This window comes from Phyllobates terribilis, unplaced genomic scaffold (genome assembly GCF_046119375.1).
Source record: "Phyllobates terribilis strain yellow unplaced genomic scaffold, ASM4611937v1 Scaffold_13__5_contigs__length_258822181, whole genome shotgun sequence".
Lineage (NCBI taxonomy): Eukaryota > Metazoa > Chordata > Amphibia > Anura > Dendrobatidae > Phyllobates > Phyllobates terribilis.
In genome coordinates this window covers 245,034,902-245,052,800 of record NW_027362773.1, presented here as the reverse complement: position 1 = coordinate 245,052,800, position 17,899 = coordinate 245,034,902, and the positions used below count along the sequence as shown (strand labels likewise).

Sequence of the window (17,899 nt, the reverse complement as noted above, 5' to 3'; positions counted from 1 at the left end):
GCAGCGAAGTCTGAGGCCCTCGATGTCTCCCTCCCTAAATCCATATAGGATTCCATCCAGTCCAACTTTCCCTTTGCCTGGCCCTCACAGGGTATCAAATACTTAGGAATTCCTATTCATAGAGACCTCTCCCATCTATGTTATCTTAATTTTGGGCCCTTTATTGAACAATTCCATACAGACCACGGTTGGCAAGTTAGAACTGTAAGATTCACTACGTGAACCACTGGTGTTTTGTGGAAAAGCACATGTACACCGCGTTCCAAATTATTATGCAAAAAGTGTTTAGGAGTGATAAGGGAAGAATTTGTTTGTTTGTCAGTTAAACTCATTGATGGTGATGTGTGTCAGGGCTCTTTATATCACTGTAAGCAATTGCAGACACCTGTGCTAATTAGTTTGGCAGGTGTGTCCAATGAAAGGCAAGACTACTTAAGAAGGCTCTCTCACATTATTAAGCAGCCTACATTTTCTGCCAAAATGGGAAAGAAAAAGGATGTGTCGGCTGCTGAGAAGCAACAAATTGTGGAGTGTTTAGGTCAAGGCATGACTACAATCAACATTGTGCGATGATCAGGATGAAGTGTCTTGGCAATCAAGAAGTATGTAGCTGATTCACAGTACACACGTGTGCGTGCTGATAAGGGCAAATTGAGGACTCTTTCCTACAGGCAATTACGTCAGGTTGAAAGAGCAGCGGCAAAAAAGCCTTGTCATAGCAGCAGACAAGTTTTTGAAGCTGCTTGTGCCTCCAACGTCCCCCGAACAACAAGATGCAGGGTCCTTCAGAGGTTTGCAGCTGTGCATACGCCATCCTGTCGACATCCTCTATCCACTTCACACAAGCAGAAACGGCTCCAGTGGGCCAAACATTACATGAAGACTGATTTCAAAACTGTTTTGTTCACGGATGAGTGCCGTGCAGCGCTCGATGGTCCAGATGAATGGAGTGGAGGATGGCTGGTTGATGGACACCCCACGCAAACACGGCTACAGCGCCAACAAGGAGGAGGTGGAGTAATGTTTTGGGCTGGAATCATGGGGAGAGAGATTGTCGGCCCCTTTAGGATCCCTGAAGGCGCTAAAGATGAACTCCATAATGTATGTGGATTTTCTCAAACAGCACTTCCTGCCATGGTTCAAGAAGAAGAACCGTGTATTTCACAGCAAGATCATTTTTCTGCATGATAATGCACCATCTCATGCTGCACATAAAACATCTGCATCTCTGGCTGATATGGGCATAAAAGGGGACAAACTTATGGTGTGACCCCCATGCTCCCCTGACCTCTACCCCATTCAGAACCTTTGGAGCATCATTAAAAGGAGTGTCTATGATGGCGGGAGGCAGTTCACATCTAAGCAACAGCTCTGGGAGGGTATTCTGTCCTCATGCAAAACAATTGAAGCAGAAACCATCCAAAACCTGACAAATTCAATGGACGAGAGAGTTCAGAAGCTCCTTTCGAACAAGGGGTCCTATGTGAAAATATAACATCACCTAGAATAAAGTTTTGAGTTGAAAACTGTTTGATTTCAGTTTCTAACAACCTGCTAATGCTTATAATTTCAAAAATGACCATTTTTTTGGTCTTTATTAAAATGAAAAGGTTGATCGAAAAGTTTGGGGGATCTAAGAGTGTGGCAACCCAGTAGTCATGATTACTTCGAATTCTGACAATATGAGGGTCATGCTGCAGGTAGTGCAGCAAGAAGGCACTTATGTGTCTTGCGCATCTCGGAGCCCCAAAATTATTTTCCGGGCTAGATGCAGCTAAAAATTATTTTTAATTTTAAATCTGGTGAAGCTTATTATAGATGGCCTAATAGGATCAGTGCTGCACACTGCTACAAAGCCCAAATTATTTTCCAGTCAAGATACAGATAAACATGATTAGTAATTTGAAAGCTTAAAACGGTTGGTAGGGTGATTTTAACCAATCATCAAGCTTTTACTCTCCCCAGGATGACACAGGGGTAGAAAAGTCGTTTCGGATCCATGATTTGTTCATCTTTATGAACGTGAGTCTGTCTACATTATCAGTGGAGAGCCGCGTGCGCTTATCTGTCAGCACACCACCAGCAGCGCTGAACACACGTTCAGACAGAACGCTGGCTGCGGGGCATGACAAGATCTCCAAGGCGTAAGTGGCTAGCTCCGGCCATTTATCCAGATTGGAAGCCCAAAAAGAGCAAGGGTCCAGTGACACAGTCGTGGCTTCAATGTTTACTTGGAGATACTCCTGTACCATCGTCTCTAGGCGTTGACTATGTGTCAGACTTCTTGTCTCCTGTGGCCTTGCAAAGGATGGGCTAAAAAAGTGGTGAAATGATTCCGCAAAATTGATGTTACCAGCAGATACTGTGGTTCTGTTACGGTTTGAGTGCTGAACACTTGACGGTCCCACGGTTGGCAAGTTGGAACTGTGAGATTCACTACGTGCACCACTGGTATTTTGTGGAAAAGCACATGTAAGATTCTGCAACAGTCTCTGCTGATACTCCTGCATGCGTGCATCCCTTTCTATGGCAGGAATAATTTCTGCAAATTTACTTTTGTACCGGGGATCTAACAGTGTGGCAACCCAGTAGTCAGGATTATTTCTAATTCTCACAATTCGAGGGTCATGTTGCAGGTAGTGCAGCAAGAAGGCACTCATGTGTGTTGCGCATCCAGGAGCACCAAGTCCCTGTTGTGTTGGTGGCGAGGTAACAATCATGCTTCCTTCCTCTGTCCTCTCCCCCCAACCTCGCACAACAGAAATGTGATCAAGGTCTCCCTCATCTGATGAGTCTTCCATCAGTTCGTCCTCCACTTCTTCCTGGGCTCCTGCACCTTCCTCACTAGTTTGGCTGCTACCATGCGCCGTGGTTAAACCATCTCCCCCACCCTCACATGCCTGCCGCCTTGGTGCTGCCGACCGTCTGGACCTTGCAGATGTTAGCCCTTCCGCATACAACTCCTCCTCCTCTACTTCCTCCACCTCCTCTTGTGCCACCACCTGACTCCGAATTCTGTTTAACATGTGCTCCAGCATGTAAATCACCGGAATAGTCATGCTGATAATGGCATCGTCAGCACTAAACATCTTCGTCGCCATTTCAAAACTGTGCAGAAGGGTGCATAGGTCCCTGATCTGAGACCACTCCTCCAGCGTGATTTGCCCCACCTCTGAATCTCGTTGGCCCAGGCTATACGTCAGAACGTATTGCACCAGGGCTTGTCGGTGCTGCCACAGTCGCTGCAACATGTGCAGAGTTGAATTCCACCGGGTAGGCACATCGCATTTTAGCCGGTGAAGTGGCAGGCCCAACGACTTCTGTAGAGATGTAAGTCGCTGAGCTGCGGGATGCGAACGGCGGAATTGAGCACACAGCGACCGTGCCCTCTGCAGAAGGCCATCTAGTCTGGGATAGTGGGCTAAAAATTGCTGGACAACCAGGTTCAACACGTGAGCCATACAAGGCACGTGTGTGACATTGCCCCGGCGAAGGGCCGCACCCAGGTTTGCAGCATTGTCGCACACGGCCTTCCCTGGTTTCAGGTCCAGTGGAGACAACCATTCATGAAATTGGTTCTCCAGAGCTGACCACAACTCCTCAGCTGTGTGACTCACATTTCCCAGACATTTCAATGTAAAAACCGCCTGATGACGTTGAGCCCTACTGCCAGCATAGTAAGGAGGTGTGCAGGATCCCTTCTGCGCAGTTAGAAAGCTTGTGGCATGACCAGACAGGCTTTGGGTGCAGGTGGAAGACCGAGAGGAGGTTGAGGAGGCAGAAGCAGTGGAGGAAAAATGACATAAAGAGGATTGACGCACAACTCGTGGGGACGGCAAGACTTGGACAGCAGCCCCTTGTCCTGCTGTCACCATAGTTACCCAGTGCCCAGTCAGCGACATGTAACGCCCCTGTCCATGCCTACTCGTCCAAGTGTCTGTGGTGAAATGCACCCTGTCACACACAGAGTTTCTCAAAGAAGCGGTGATGTTGTGTGCGACATGCTGGTGGAGCGCAGGCACACCTTTCTTTGAGAAGTAGTGCCGACTGGGCATCTGGTACTGGGGCACTGCGACGGACATAAGGTCTCGAAAATCCTCTGTGTCCACCAGGCGGAAAGGCAGCATTTCTGTAGCCAAGAGCTTGCAGATGGTGAAATTCAACCTCTTAGCTTTCTCATGGCTAGGAGGAAATGGTCTTTTACTTGTCCACATCTGAGGGACCGAGGGCTGGCTATTGTGCTTAGACGGGGTTGATAAGGGTGTCCCCGGCAAACTGCCGGTCTGTGAGGAAGATGCAGGCGGACATGTTAGGTTGCCTTGATCCAAAGGTGGTGCTATCGATGTCGGACAGCGCTCAAGACCAGCTGGTGTTACCACCTCCAAAGAAAATGATGACCTGCCAATCACGCTGGCTGTTGCGGGTAAAGAGGTGGCAGGTCTGCGCCCCAAAACAGGTGTGACTGCTGTCCCCCCAGTCACAGAGGATGAAGAGGCCGCGGATGCACAAGATATGGCAGACGGTGGTTGGCCCGGCCGGCTAGACCGCATTGTAGCACACTGAGCTTCCCACTGCAACTTATGCTTCATGTCCATGTGCCGGTTCATGCATGAAGTACTCAAACTATGTATTTTTTGGCCTCTACTTAGCTTTTGCTGACAAATGTTACAGATAACACGAGTTGGGTCATCTTTATCGATCTGAAAAAATGCCCAGGCTATGCAAGGCTTAGCACCCATGCGACCTGAAGAGCCACCACGACTTGTGGTGAGAGGCAGAGTTGTGTTTGAGGATGCAGTTGTTGACGTGCTTCCAGTACTACGTCTCTGTCCAGGAAGGCGCAACCTGACCTCGTCGTCACTAGCATCTTCCTCCACCTCCTCTGCTGACCTCATCTCTTGGCTGACTGTGGGTTGACAGTAAGTGGGATCTCCGACCTCATCATCATCACCCTGTGCGTTATCACACCCGTCGTCCTCAGAGCCAACCTGTTCCTGCCCTGACAAAAAACTAAAGTTGTCGCTCCAATCAGGTATTTGAGTCTTATCATCGTCTTCCTCATTGTCTCCACCAACAGGAGTTACAGTTTGGGAATGAGGGTCTACATTATGGTCAGAACCTTCTGCGTCTGGTCCTGGATCCGACTCATAAAGATTCTGGGCATCAGTGCAGATCATTTCCTCGTCTGGATTCACAGAAGCGCTGGAGTCGACCTCTGATTCCCAGGCTATAGTATGAGTAAACAGCTCTGCAGACTCAACCATCTGTTCTACCTCATACTCAGACGGGCAGCTGGAGATTTGGGAGCTGTGAGGAAGCAAGTGCGATTTGGGTGACACCTTTGAGGACTGGAGTATTTGTGATGTTGAAGTTGATGTGGAGGAGAGCCCACTTAAAGGAGCACTTGATATCCGTTGAAGCACCTGCTGTTTTTGTGCCTCATCTGGAATTTGTAGCGATTGGCGTGGCCGTAAGAAAGGGATCTTATCACATTGTCCGCTAAAAGAAGTAGACATTTTAGTTTGGCTGGAAGATGGTCTTTCTTCTGCACCTACCCCACGGACACAACCTTTTTTCCCCTTCCCAACACGCCTATTCCCCTTTCCACCAGCAGCAGGCCTTTTTCCACTCATTTTGGTGGTTAACTAATTCACAACTCTGGAGTTGTTTGCACAAAAAAACAATGGATGGTAACCGAGCAGAGCTGAGTGGCCAAACTGTGGTATTAGGCCAAAACTATTGGCTGGGTTAGATGCAGAAAAAAATTATTTTTAATTTGCAACCTGATGGAGGTCAGTATAGATGGACTAATAGACCAAGTCCCACACACTGCTAGAAGCCCAAATATTTTTTCAGAGCTAGATGCAGAAAAAAATTATTTTTAATTTGCAACCTGATGGAGGTCAGTATAGATGGACTAATAGACCAAGTCCCACACACTGCTAGAAGCCCAAATATTTTTTCAGAGCTAGATGCAGAAAAAAATTATTTTTAATTTGCAACCTGATGGAGGTCAGTATAGATGGACTAATAGACCAAGTCCCACACACCGCTAGAAGCCCAAATATTTTTTCAGAGCTAGATGCAGAAAAAAATTATATTCAATTTGCAACCTGCTGGACGTCAGTATAGAAGGACTAATAGAACAAGTCCCACACACTGCTAGAAGCCCAAATATTTTTTCAGAGCTAAATGAAGAAAAAAATTATTTTTAATTTGCAACCTGATGGAGGTCAGTATAGATGGACTAATAGACCAAGTCCCACACACTGCTAGAAGCCCAAATATTTTTTCAGAGCTAGATGCAGAAAAAAATTATTTTTAATTTGCAACCTGATGGAGGTCAGTATAGATGGACTAATAGACCAAGTCCCACACACCGCTAGAAGCCCAAATATTTTTTCAGAGCTAGATGCAGAAAATTTTTTTATTCAATTTGCAACCTGATGGAGGTCAGTATAGATGGACTAATAGACCAAGTCCCACACACTGCTAGAAGCCCAAATATTTTTTCAGAGCTAGATGCAGAAAAAAATTATTTTTAATTTGCAACCTGATGGAGGTCAGTATAGATGGACTAATAGAACAAGTCCCACACGCTGCTAGAAGCCCAAATATTTTTTCAGAGATAAATGAAGAAAAAAATTATTTTTAATTTGCAACCTGATGGAGGTCAGTATAGATGGACTAATAGACCAAGTCCCACACACTGCTAGAAGCCCAAATATTTTTTCAGAGCTAGATGCAGAAAAAAATTATTTTTAATTTGCAACCTGATGGAGGTCAGTATAGATGGACTAATAGACCAAGTCCCACACACCGCTAGAAGCCCAAATATTTTTTCAGAGCTAGATGCAGAAAAAAATTATATTCAGTTTGCAACCTGATGGAGGTCAGTATAGATGGACTAATAGAATGATGCTATGCCCAAAAGATTTTACTTCACTAGGTGCAGTAAAAAAATTGGTATTCTATACACAGGTGGTATATCTTGCAACACAGATAGGCTACTCCACTGACTAACACACTCTGCAATAGGCCAAAAAGGATTAGCTTTGCTAGATTCAGCCAAATGCTGTGAAAAAAACTTGCACAGCACTGGCACAGACCTGCCTGGCAAAAACTGATAGGAACTGATGTAACCTAGTCCTGAAAAGGACTCCAATTACAATTAGTCTTTACTCCCACAATCTATCTATTTAAGAGCACAGACCTGCCTGATAAAAGTCGTAGGAAATGCTGTAACTGCAATCACAACTATTCCCTACTCCCAAGCTATCTGTATATTTGTGCGAAAATTGGCTTGAAATTAACAAGGTATAGCGCACACAGCAACAGCGGTGCCGTCTAACACGCAGCTGCAGCAGTGAGAAAATGGTGGCGACGGGGAAAATGGCTTGGTCTTATAGGGCAAGGACATGTGACATACACTGCCAATCACACATGCCCTTGCTTGTGTGAAAAAAAGCACTTCGCTCCGTGTGTGCGCTGCTGATAGGCTGACAGATTGCACCTCCCCACTGCAAATGCGGGAAAGAGAAAAAAAAATGGAGATCTTCATTGTTCCTGCAGAGATCCATCTCCTGCCCCTCCCCCAACCCCGCTGTACACTCAAACTGCGTATTAACATTAATTTTCATCATTACTGAGAAAAAATCCAGTTATGATTTTGGTGCACGAACAGTTATCGAACATAACCTCGAACAGCCGAATTTTTCTCAAATTGTTCGTGTTCGCCGACCGGCTCGAACACCGCCCAAAACAGCTCGAATTTGAGATTGGCGAACAGTTCGAGTAGAACAACGCTCATCTCTAATTGGGACCCAGGAGCTTCAAGTTACGCCTTATGCATACAGAATATAATTGCAAATTGTGCTCTTTTTTTTTTGTTTGCTTCCAAAAAAAATCTGTTGCTGTCTGGAAACCACAAACATGTAGGTGAGATATTACTGACAAGAACATGTTATGTATTTAGCTTCACTTAAATGAGGCTTGGAAGAATACTATATGCAGCGTGGTACATTAACACATGAATAGCTAATCAGTTTGTATCAACATGAATATTCAAATAGGTTAATTGACATGTGATGTTTATTATATTTCATATTTGTATTGAGTATTTGTACATTAATAAACCAAGCTCCGGGGGGAACTGAGAGTAAATTATTAAAGACACATAATGAGAATAAAATCTGTCAATGGCAGCTTGTGACGGATCCCATGTTTCAAAAGAAACATGTCTTTATAACTCAGAGAATAAAAATAAGAAACATCAAAAACTACAATAAAAGTTATTAATGTAATTAATATACTTACATTTTCAGTCCATATAGTAAATTTTAATAAATATTGGTACTCGCCATTTAGCTCATTGGGACTTGATATTTAGAATGTATGCATGCTAAATTAACCCCTTTCTTCCATAGGACATAGTAGTATGACCTATTTCAGGTGAGGGTGTATGTAGCAGGAGATAAGAACGCTCCACAAATGGTGGGTGACAACTGTGTTATCCAACCAGCAACCACACAGCTAGCTCCAGTCGCTGCTGTTTAATTCCTTGGAGGGGTTTTCCGGGCTTGGGGCTCAAGGCTGCTGTCACTCTGTGTGACTGCAGTCTTGTGAATTCTTACAGCACGCTGTGCAGTGTCGTCATGGGAGATTTGCATACATGCGTCATGGGCTGACTAGGCATTGCCGGCCTCACTCAATGCAAGTGTATGGAGCAAGGTCGGACACGTCTAGTCAGAATGCGGCCGGAAGTAAGAAAATCGCATGCTTGAAATAATGTGCCCTCCCGCTCCTGGCACCAGCACAGGAGAATCCTAACAGCACGTTCTGTGCGCGCGGTGAGGATTCACATGTCTGATGTCACATAGAGTGACTGCAGACTTGAGCCCCAAGCCTGAACAAGTCCTTTAAATTCCACTGTAAAAATCTGACGGTGGCATCTAAGGTGTGTAATCTTGCCCAGGCATCTGTTCAGGCCGTCATGGCTACTGATGGGTTCTGTCACCTCGATATTGGTACTCATATGAAACCCAGTTGCAGGCTAGGCTACACAGGAGAACATCATTTTTTCTTATTTAACCTGACCAGTATGTAAAAGACTCTAAGTTGCACGAAATACAACAAAATACCAAAAAACAAAAATAGGATAAGTGCAAGGCTTATAATAATAAAATTATGATTTTGTTAGTCAATTTAAAGGGAACCTGTCAGAGGTACTGCAGCAGTGTATATAATTCTCTGAAACCTAAAAGGTCCGGCCGGAAACAAAGCCGGAGACAAGACTAATCTGGCTCCACCCCCACTCAGCACTGCTCAGCACTGTGTAGGTTATTGACAGGTCTCTCCCTCCAGACTTGTCAATCATCTGCAGCGTCAGTGCAGGGAACATCTTTAAAGTATATTTTTTCTGAAACACCAGAGCGTTTCAGAGAAATAATTCATGCTGCCTGCAGTTTTGGCACTTTGGATCAGAACATGATATTAAGACAATAATATATAAATCAGAAACACAATATGTCAGGAATTGCAACACACAGGCGAGACGACACCCGGGAGATCACAAAATATCTCACCTTGCCGTCACTCTGTCTGTATTTCGTCTGTAGTCGCGAGCACGCGATCCAGACTACTCTCTACGTAGGTATCGGTAAGCAACCAGTGAGCGTATGGCGTAACACCCTGGGTTCCAAAGCCTGGAATCCATGTTTAACGCCCTCTGTACGGTCACTGTCAGCTTCACGATAGCCCAATTATGATTATTCTCTGCCACCACCAGCAGAGTTTGAAATATAATACAGGCCTGGCCGGACACCTGCGTTTTGGTAGCGTATATGGCTTCGGGGAAGGGAATGATTACAGAACAAAAGAAACAGGACTATTAAATTTTATATTTAATCCAAAAGGGAGGCAGTGTTTAGGAAAAATATATACAAGGATGTTACAAAGGAGACATTAAAATACATAAGCAGTTACATAAAATAAACAGGGTAAAAAGAAGAAAACTTACACTGTACGATCACGGAGACGATTCAATATAGGTGGAGGAGGGGCTCTCCAGTTGGATTATGCTGTTATTGAACAGGACCCGTTGCTTATAATTCTTATTCCCCCCTGGCAATGAGTGCTCCTGTCTTCTCCATGGGCTCTCTTATACCTAAGGGGAGATCTGGCCACATGCCCCATGGGGTGACATCATGTGGGCCGGTCTCCAGCCTGTACATTTTTATTAAAAACGCTAACTTCTGGAATAACTCATCGCTCGTTGATCACAGAAGCTTGCAAACTATGCCATTCTTTCCCTTATGATTTTATCTTTATTTAGAGACCACACATCACATTGCTGCAGTCTGCTATTCTGGTGTTTTTGCGCTACAGCTCCCTGATTTTGCCTACAGCCCTGGAAAACGACCTATACATTCCTGGGCTGATTTGGTCACTAAACATATGGGTTCCGTTACTGTCGGATGTATTGGAACTCATAATATTTCATAGTTCATATCGGAGTCAGCGCGTCTGCAAATTTCCCTTTGAGGCTCGGGAAGCAGCCTCACGGTTACGCGCAAATTAGTTCAAGCCTGCGTTTTAATTACCTCCTGCATCTTTCTGAGACAAAATGCTTGCATCCTAATGAAGTTATAACACTCCTTGGCTGGCCTTGTTTGCATAAGCTATTTCTCAGGTGTGTGCTAATTGGGGCTTTTGTGCTGAGCAGAAGGGGAATAAGGGAGGGGGATGAACATCTATGTCAGACAGATATGGAAGAACATTTTCCTGATATTAATATTTTCCTGACACAATATCATCAAGAAAAACCCAGAAGATGAGAGGGAATGTAGGCTACCTGCATAGCGAGGGTACAGTACAAGCAGACAGTATACAGATAACTTCACGTCAGTAAAACAGGTCACAGGACAGTAATAAACCTCTCATCAATGTCACAAAGGCAATACATAATGCATGTGTAATGGACATGAAGAAAGGATAAATCAAAGTAATACTATATTAGCAGTCCCCCTTGTTTCGCCATCAATGCTTCATCTGGCTTGTCTTACCTTTTATATGTTTAATACTGTGGTATTGCAATAAAATAGAAGCTCACTAGAGAAAATTGAAATACTCATCAATATATAAAAGATATTAAGGGGTCTGCAGTTTTAGGATGTTGCTATGGTCATGAGAGATCTGATATACAGACCACCAACCAGGGAACTGTGCAGTTGAGCCAGTGAATTATAACAAGAAATGTATCATACAGCCTCAGAGAACCTGGCAGCATTACAGTCATTATTTTAAAAAAGCACTTAAAGGGGTTTTCCAGGAAATAAAATAAATGCCTTTAAAATAGTAGCAATTTGTGTATCCAAAATCCTGGATTCATTTTTGTGCTCCCTTATTCTAACACCCGAAGTACAGTAGTTCTTCCATCTCGACACAAGCGGAAATAGTCCAGATGTGAGTGCACTATGTGACTGAAGGGATCTGGCGGTCTTCTCTTCTCTGCTTTAAACTAAACCCTTTGGGTCATCTAGCCTTCTCAGCAAAATCAATAACAGCAGAGCTAATTCAGCCCCCCCCCCCCCCCCCCAGCTCTGAAACAGTTTTTGTAATTTTTTTTATTATTATTTTTTATCTAAAAAAAAGTTACTTTTTTTGTAACAGTTTATTATTTCTATCTCAGGTAAAAGGATCAAAGAGGATGTGTCTTTCAGTGGAATATACATCAGTTTAGATATGAGCACCTCAAGACCTTCACATGGAATAACACCAAAAAGTTCCACCTTGCTCAAGAGTTCAAACCTGCATACTAGAGGAAGTAACTTGAGATGGCTAACTCCAGAGCGCAGCCAAATCTCCATTCAAGAATTTGATGTAATGTTTCCACTGCTATGTAAATTGTCTGTAGACAAGTTTCAGTGTCATTCTTCATCTACTGATTTGGCATTTAAGAAGAGACTAAGAGAACTGATTTTAAAAACCTGGCAAGACAAGTGCAAGAAACACTTAAATTCCTATATTACACCGGACGATGCATTAAGATGCAGGTAAATGAGACACAGATCTTACAATGATAATGTTACAACTTCGCTCCTTTTTTTGGATCTACATTTCCCACTTGTGATTTAAGGAGTTTTCCCACTATTTATCCCTTATCCACCAGATTGGCGATAGATGTACTGTATGATTGAGGGAAGCCCAACTGTTGCGACTCCCACCAATCCAGAGTTCCCATAGTCCCCTTTGTGAATAGAGCCAAGAATGTTGCACATTATAGGCAACCACTCAATTCACTTCTATGGAATTGCTATCTCTGTCCATTCATATAGAAGTGAATGGAGCAGTGGTCCATGACTACCACTGACACAAAGGATTTTGGAGACCCTCTTCTTGGAATAAGCCAGGGGCCAAAGCTATCATGCATTTATCACCTATCCAGTGGAGAAGTGATAATATATTTATGGAAAAAAAAAGTTTTATGTTTTATCCTTTTAGGGGTTTTCTCATCAGCATAAATGGGCAAAACTTATCGCAAAGGTTACCTGCTGCCACCACTGCAGTCTATCAGAGTTGGCCACTTTGCTAAGAAAATCCCCTGTTGCAAAACAGAGCAGCTCAAATTTGACATTCAGTGAAGGAAATAATTATGTGATCCCTTGCTGTTTTTGTAAGTTTGCCCACTGATAAAGACCTAAACAGTCTATAATTTTAAGGGTAGGTTAATTTTAACATTGAGAGATAGAATATCCAAAAAAAAATCTGCAAAATCACATTGTGTAAATTAGATAAATGTATTTGCATTTTGCAGTGAGAAATAAGTATTTTATCCCTCTGGCAAACAACACTTAATATTTGGTGGCAAAACCCTTGTTGGCAAGCCCAGCAGTCAGATGTTTTTTGTAGTTGATGATGAGTGTTGCGCACATGTCAGAAGGAGTTTTGGTCAACTCCTCTTTGCACATCATCTCTAAATCATTCAGATTTTGAGGCTGTCGCTTGGCAACTCGGAGCTTCAACTCCCTCCATAAGTTTTCTATAGGATTAAGGTCTGGAGACTGGCTAGGCCACTCCATGACCTTAATGTGCTTCTTTTTGAGCCACTCCTTTGTTGCTTTGGCTGTATGTTTTGGGTCATTGTCTTGCTGGAAGACCCAGCCACGACCCATTTTTAATGTAATGACAGAGGGAAGGAGGTTGTCACTCAGGATTTTACGGTGCATGGCTCCATCCATTCTCCGATTGATGCGGTGAAGTAGTCCTGTGCCCTTAGCAGAGAAATACCCCCAAAACATAATGTTTCCACCTCCATGCTTGACAGTGGGGATGATGTTCTTTGGATCATAGGCAGCATTTTCTTCCTCCAAACATGGTGAGTTGAGATGCCAAAAAGCTCAATTTTTGTCACATCTGACCACAGCACCTTCTCCCAATAACTCACAGAATCATCCAGGTGTTCACTGGCAAACTTCAGACGGGCCTGCACATGTACCTTCTTGAGTAGCGGGACCTTGCAGGCACTGCAGGATTTTAAACCTTTAAGGCGTAATGTGTTACCAATGGTTTTCTTGGTGACTGTGGTCCCAGCTGCCTTGAACTCATTAACAAGTTCCCCTCATGTAGTTTTAGGCTGATCTCTCACCTTCCTCATGATCAAGGATACCCCACGAGGTGAGATTTTGCATGGTTCCCCAGATCGATGTCGATTGACAGTCATTTTGTATTTCTTCCATTTTCTTACTATTGCACCAACAGTTGTCTCCTTCTCACCTAGCGTCTTGCTTATGGTTTTGTAGCCCATCCCAGCTTTGTGCAGGTCTATGATCTTCTCCCTGACATCCTTAGAAAGCTCTTTGGTCTTGCCCATGTTGTAGAGGTTAGAGTCTGACTGATTAAATAAGTCTGGGGACAGGAGTCTTTTATACAGGTGACTATGTAAGACAGCTGTCTTTAATGCAGGTAACGAGTTGATTAGGAGCATCTAACTGGTCTGTAGGAGCCAGAACTCATAATGGTTTGTAGGGGATCAAATACTTATTTCTCACTGCAAAATGCAAATAAATTTATCTAATTTATCCAATGTGATTCTTTTGATTTTTTTTTGGATATTCTATCTCTCAATGTTAAAATTAACCTACCCTTAAAATTATAGACTGTTCATGTCTTTGTCAGTGGGAAAACTTACAAAAACAGCAAGGGATCAAATTATTATTTCCTTCACTGTACCCCCCCCCCAGTGCAGACATAGATATTAACCTAGATATGATAAACATGGAGGTAAAAAATAAAATATAGGGCATTGGTATTTTTTACATAAACGCATGCAAAGGGGTTAGTTTAAAAATGTAGGACCGTTTGCCTTCTATAGCCTTTATGTATAACTGTACATAGTACCAACTGCAGAAAAAGTTAAAGAGAACTTGCAGAACCCCGCACAAACCATTTATATGACTGTGCAGCCCTTTAAAATATAAGCCAGTTGATCCCTGTATGGCCCCAAAGCAATACTCCAGCAGCAAGAGATCATGTTTGGAAGTTCAGTCTGTAAGTGCATTTGAGTGCGAAGATGCACTTACAGTTCCTCAGCACTCTGTTGTATTTCCTAACTAGGAGCACCCTCTCCTACTTGATTGACAGGTAGTTTGCTCCGGTACACGGACACTGACCTATCAATCAGCCAGGGCAGGGTGCTGCTAGGTAGGTGTTAGGCTCACCTGGTGAAGTGGATCTACAAAGAAGAAGTTCAGGGTGAACATACAGACCCAAGGCTATGGCACAGCAGACTGCGAGGCACATGGTTCAATGAGGACTTGGATAACTGGCTATGCTGGGCAGCAGACAAACAGGCAATATAAGGCATGCTGGAAGCCACAGAAGCAGAAGGGCAGATGTAGGAAGGCATTAGCTCTGAAGAAGTCACACAGATATAAATAATGCAAACAGACTTCAAAAACAGTTCAAGATGTTTGCAGCAAACAATGGGTTAAATGGCAGGAGATGTGAACAGACTCTAATAACAGTCCAAGAGGCTTATGGTAAAAGATGAGTTAACAAGCTGGAATAGTGTAGAGTTCACTGGCCTCTGAGGAAATAACAGGAACCAATGACTTTGATATGGTCAGAGTACAAACACACATCTATTGAGCACAGTTCTAGATTAACACTGACACATGGGGGTGTCCAAACAGGCCCTATGGAAATGTTGTCATGAAGGCACACTGGGCAACTTGTATAACCTAACGTGGAGCACAGCAAAGGACAGTGGCTATAAGGGAAGGAGGTGGAGCCTGGCCGAGACAGATGGGTAACAGTCAGAAATACAAAGACTTAGAAGCTGGAAGTACATCATCACACCCTTCTTGACACAACTTTAAAATGCGGTTCTCACTGATGGAGCATTTCTTTTGGGTCACAAAGACATTAGCTGGTTACTTTTTAAAAGGCCATATAGTTGTATGAATGGTTTGGGTAGGTAATAGTTCCTGACAGCTTTTTTTTTTAACATTGAATCTGTCAATGAGCTCATTCTGACGACAGGGGCAGGGTCTTCTGGGCTTTCTTGGAAACTGACTTATGATGAGTACATGAAAAGTGAATTTTGATGTCAGAAATCAGCTTATGTGCAAGTTGAAAGGAACTGACAGATTCCCTGTTAACTCATTCAGCATTCAGTTATGTACAGTGGGGGCCGACTGAAGCATCAACCTATTGACCAAGGGGTGGGGCTTAACAATATTTTGTCCTACTGTGGACAGAGCTTTAGGGGGGGGGGCTTCTGCTGCAGCAAGTAAGTTATCTTAAAGCCACACAAGTACAGTGAGAAGGAGGAGGGTGGACATGGCTGATTAAGAGATTAAAGGCGGAAAGTCCTGGCATATTTTGTCATTTTTAGTGCTTTTTCAGCGTTTAGTGTTCCTTTCAAAGATCGCTTAATGTGCTTTCAATTGGATGATCTTTTAAAGTGCATCTATGTTTCCATTAAATATTTGCTAACAGCCAAGACAATGACTTTTATATAGGTACTAGTGAGTCTATAAGATCCAACGCAGGGAGCATGTTATCTGACAATCCAATACGATTCCAAAGAATAGAATGACAATTATATTTATGTATATGTTTGTATTTACAATTACATGTTTTTTCCACAGGTATCTTCGACTGACAGAAAACAACATCTCTTCATTGTTACAGAAGTGCAAGGAGTCAGGCATTCATGTTGATATTCACCCACATATGAAGGAGTCTGACATTGACATTAGTACATTAATGTCATCGGAAAATATTAATACGGTGTCACTGTAGTCAATGCCACTTACGCTGCAATGCGGGAACAAAATGCCCTGTCAACAATAGGAGAAAAGGGGTAAATAAAAATCATATAAAGCAAAAACGTAGACTACTTTTATATAAATTACCTTTCTGAGCTATTTGGTTCTGATTGAAAGAACTTACTAGGTTCCTACTTCCCCTATATTTAATGTGACTATGCATTACTAATGTCTAATTAATATATCTAATTTGCTTCCTTCTGCTGCTTCTGCCTCCAGCTTTGAGATTGATGCGCCATTTTTATCTCCAAAATGTCCATTGCAGAGGGCTAGAGAGCGCTGTGGAAAGTCTGGACCATTCCTCCCCTGCCTTTCCATTGGTATGTGGAATAGGGTGCCTAGATGCGGTGTCCCTCAAAACAGTGGACAGATGGATGCAGATTGTAGTCGAAATCCAATGAAAGTTTTTTATTGTAGTATCTCCAAAACACAACGCATTTCGGGGCTTCAAAGAGGACCCTTTATTAAGTGGCAGAGACATAGTAAAACAGTAAATCCCTTGGCTTTAAATACATGGAGAGGGAGAGGCAATCAAGCTTAAAAATCCAAAACCTCTCGCGTTTCCGCAATATCTCAAAGCAATTTTCCTTTTATTCTTTGCTAAATTCTATGGGTGTGATGTGATCATAAATGCTGAGAAATCACATTTGTGTGCTTGCCAGACATGCCTAGAAACACAAACGTAATTTTATTATGTATATGTGGCTACAACTTGGGTCATTTTTCACTAAATTTCACACATTTATATTTTTATATCCTTTTATGTTTCATTTTATCATTCAAGTTTTTCTCATTCAAGTTTTGTCAGGGTCATGGGGTGTGTCTACCAGGGGGTCTTGCCTTTCTTTTGCCGCCCCTCTTCAGGTACAATATGTAAACCTCAGACATTCACTATTTTATCATGTCTCTGCCATTTGATAAAGGGGCCTCTATGGAGCCCCGAAACGCGTTGTGTTTCGGAGATACTACCATAAAGAGCTTTCATTGGATTTCAACTACAATTTACATACACTGCTCAAAAAAATAAAGGGAACACTCAAATAACACATCCTAGATCTGAATGAATGAAAGCTTCTCATTGAATACTTTGTTCTGTACAAAGTTGAATGTGCTGACAACAAAATCACACAAAAATCACCAATGGAAATCAAATTTATTAACCAATGGAGGCCTGGATTTGGAGTCATCCCCAAAATTAAAGTGGAAAAACACACTACAGGCTGATCCAACTTTGATGTAATGTCCTTAAAACAAGTCAAAATGAGGCTCAGTATTGTGTGTGGCCTCCATGTGCCTGTATGACCTCCCTACAATGCCTGGGCATTCTCCTGATGAGGTTAATGAGACCTGGACTAAAGCATCTGCCAACTCCTGGACAGTCTGTGGTTCAATGTGATGTTGGTGGATGGAGCGAGACATAATGTCTCAGATGGAGGGGGCCGTAGGAGGTCAACAACCCAGCATCAGGACCCGCTACCTCCACCTTTGTGAAAGGAGGAACAGGAGTAGCACTGCCAGAGCCCTGCAAAATGACCTCCAGCAGGCCACAAATGTGCATGTGTCTGCAC

General features: G+C 43.1%; 1 protein-coding gene across 1 annotated transcript in view; it reads left to right on the top strand.

Annotated features, from left to right (window-relative positions):
* The window catches only part of CUNH16orf78 (chromosome unknown C16orf78 homolog), a 239,201-nt gene extending 222,896 nt beyond the window's left edge, over positions 1 to 16,305 (top strand). The window contains exons 5-6 of the mRNA XM_073657952.1: positions 11,690 to 12,053; positions 16,152 to 16,305. Coding sequence (XP_073514053.1) covers positions 11,690 to 12,053; positions 16,152 to 16,305 — 518 coding nt within the window. The remainder of the gene's footprint in view (positions 1 to 11,689; positions 12,054 to 16,151) is intronic.
* Positions 16,306 to 17,899: the final 1,594 nt, after the last annotated feature.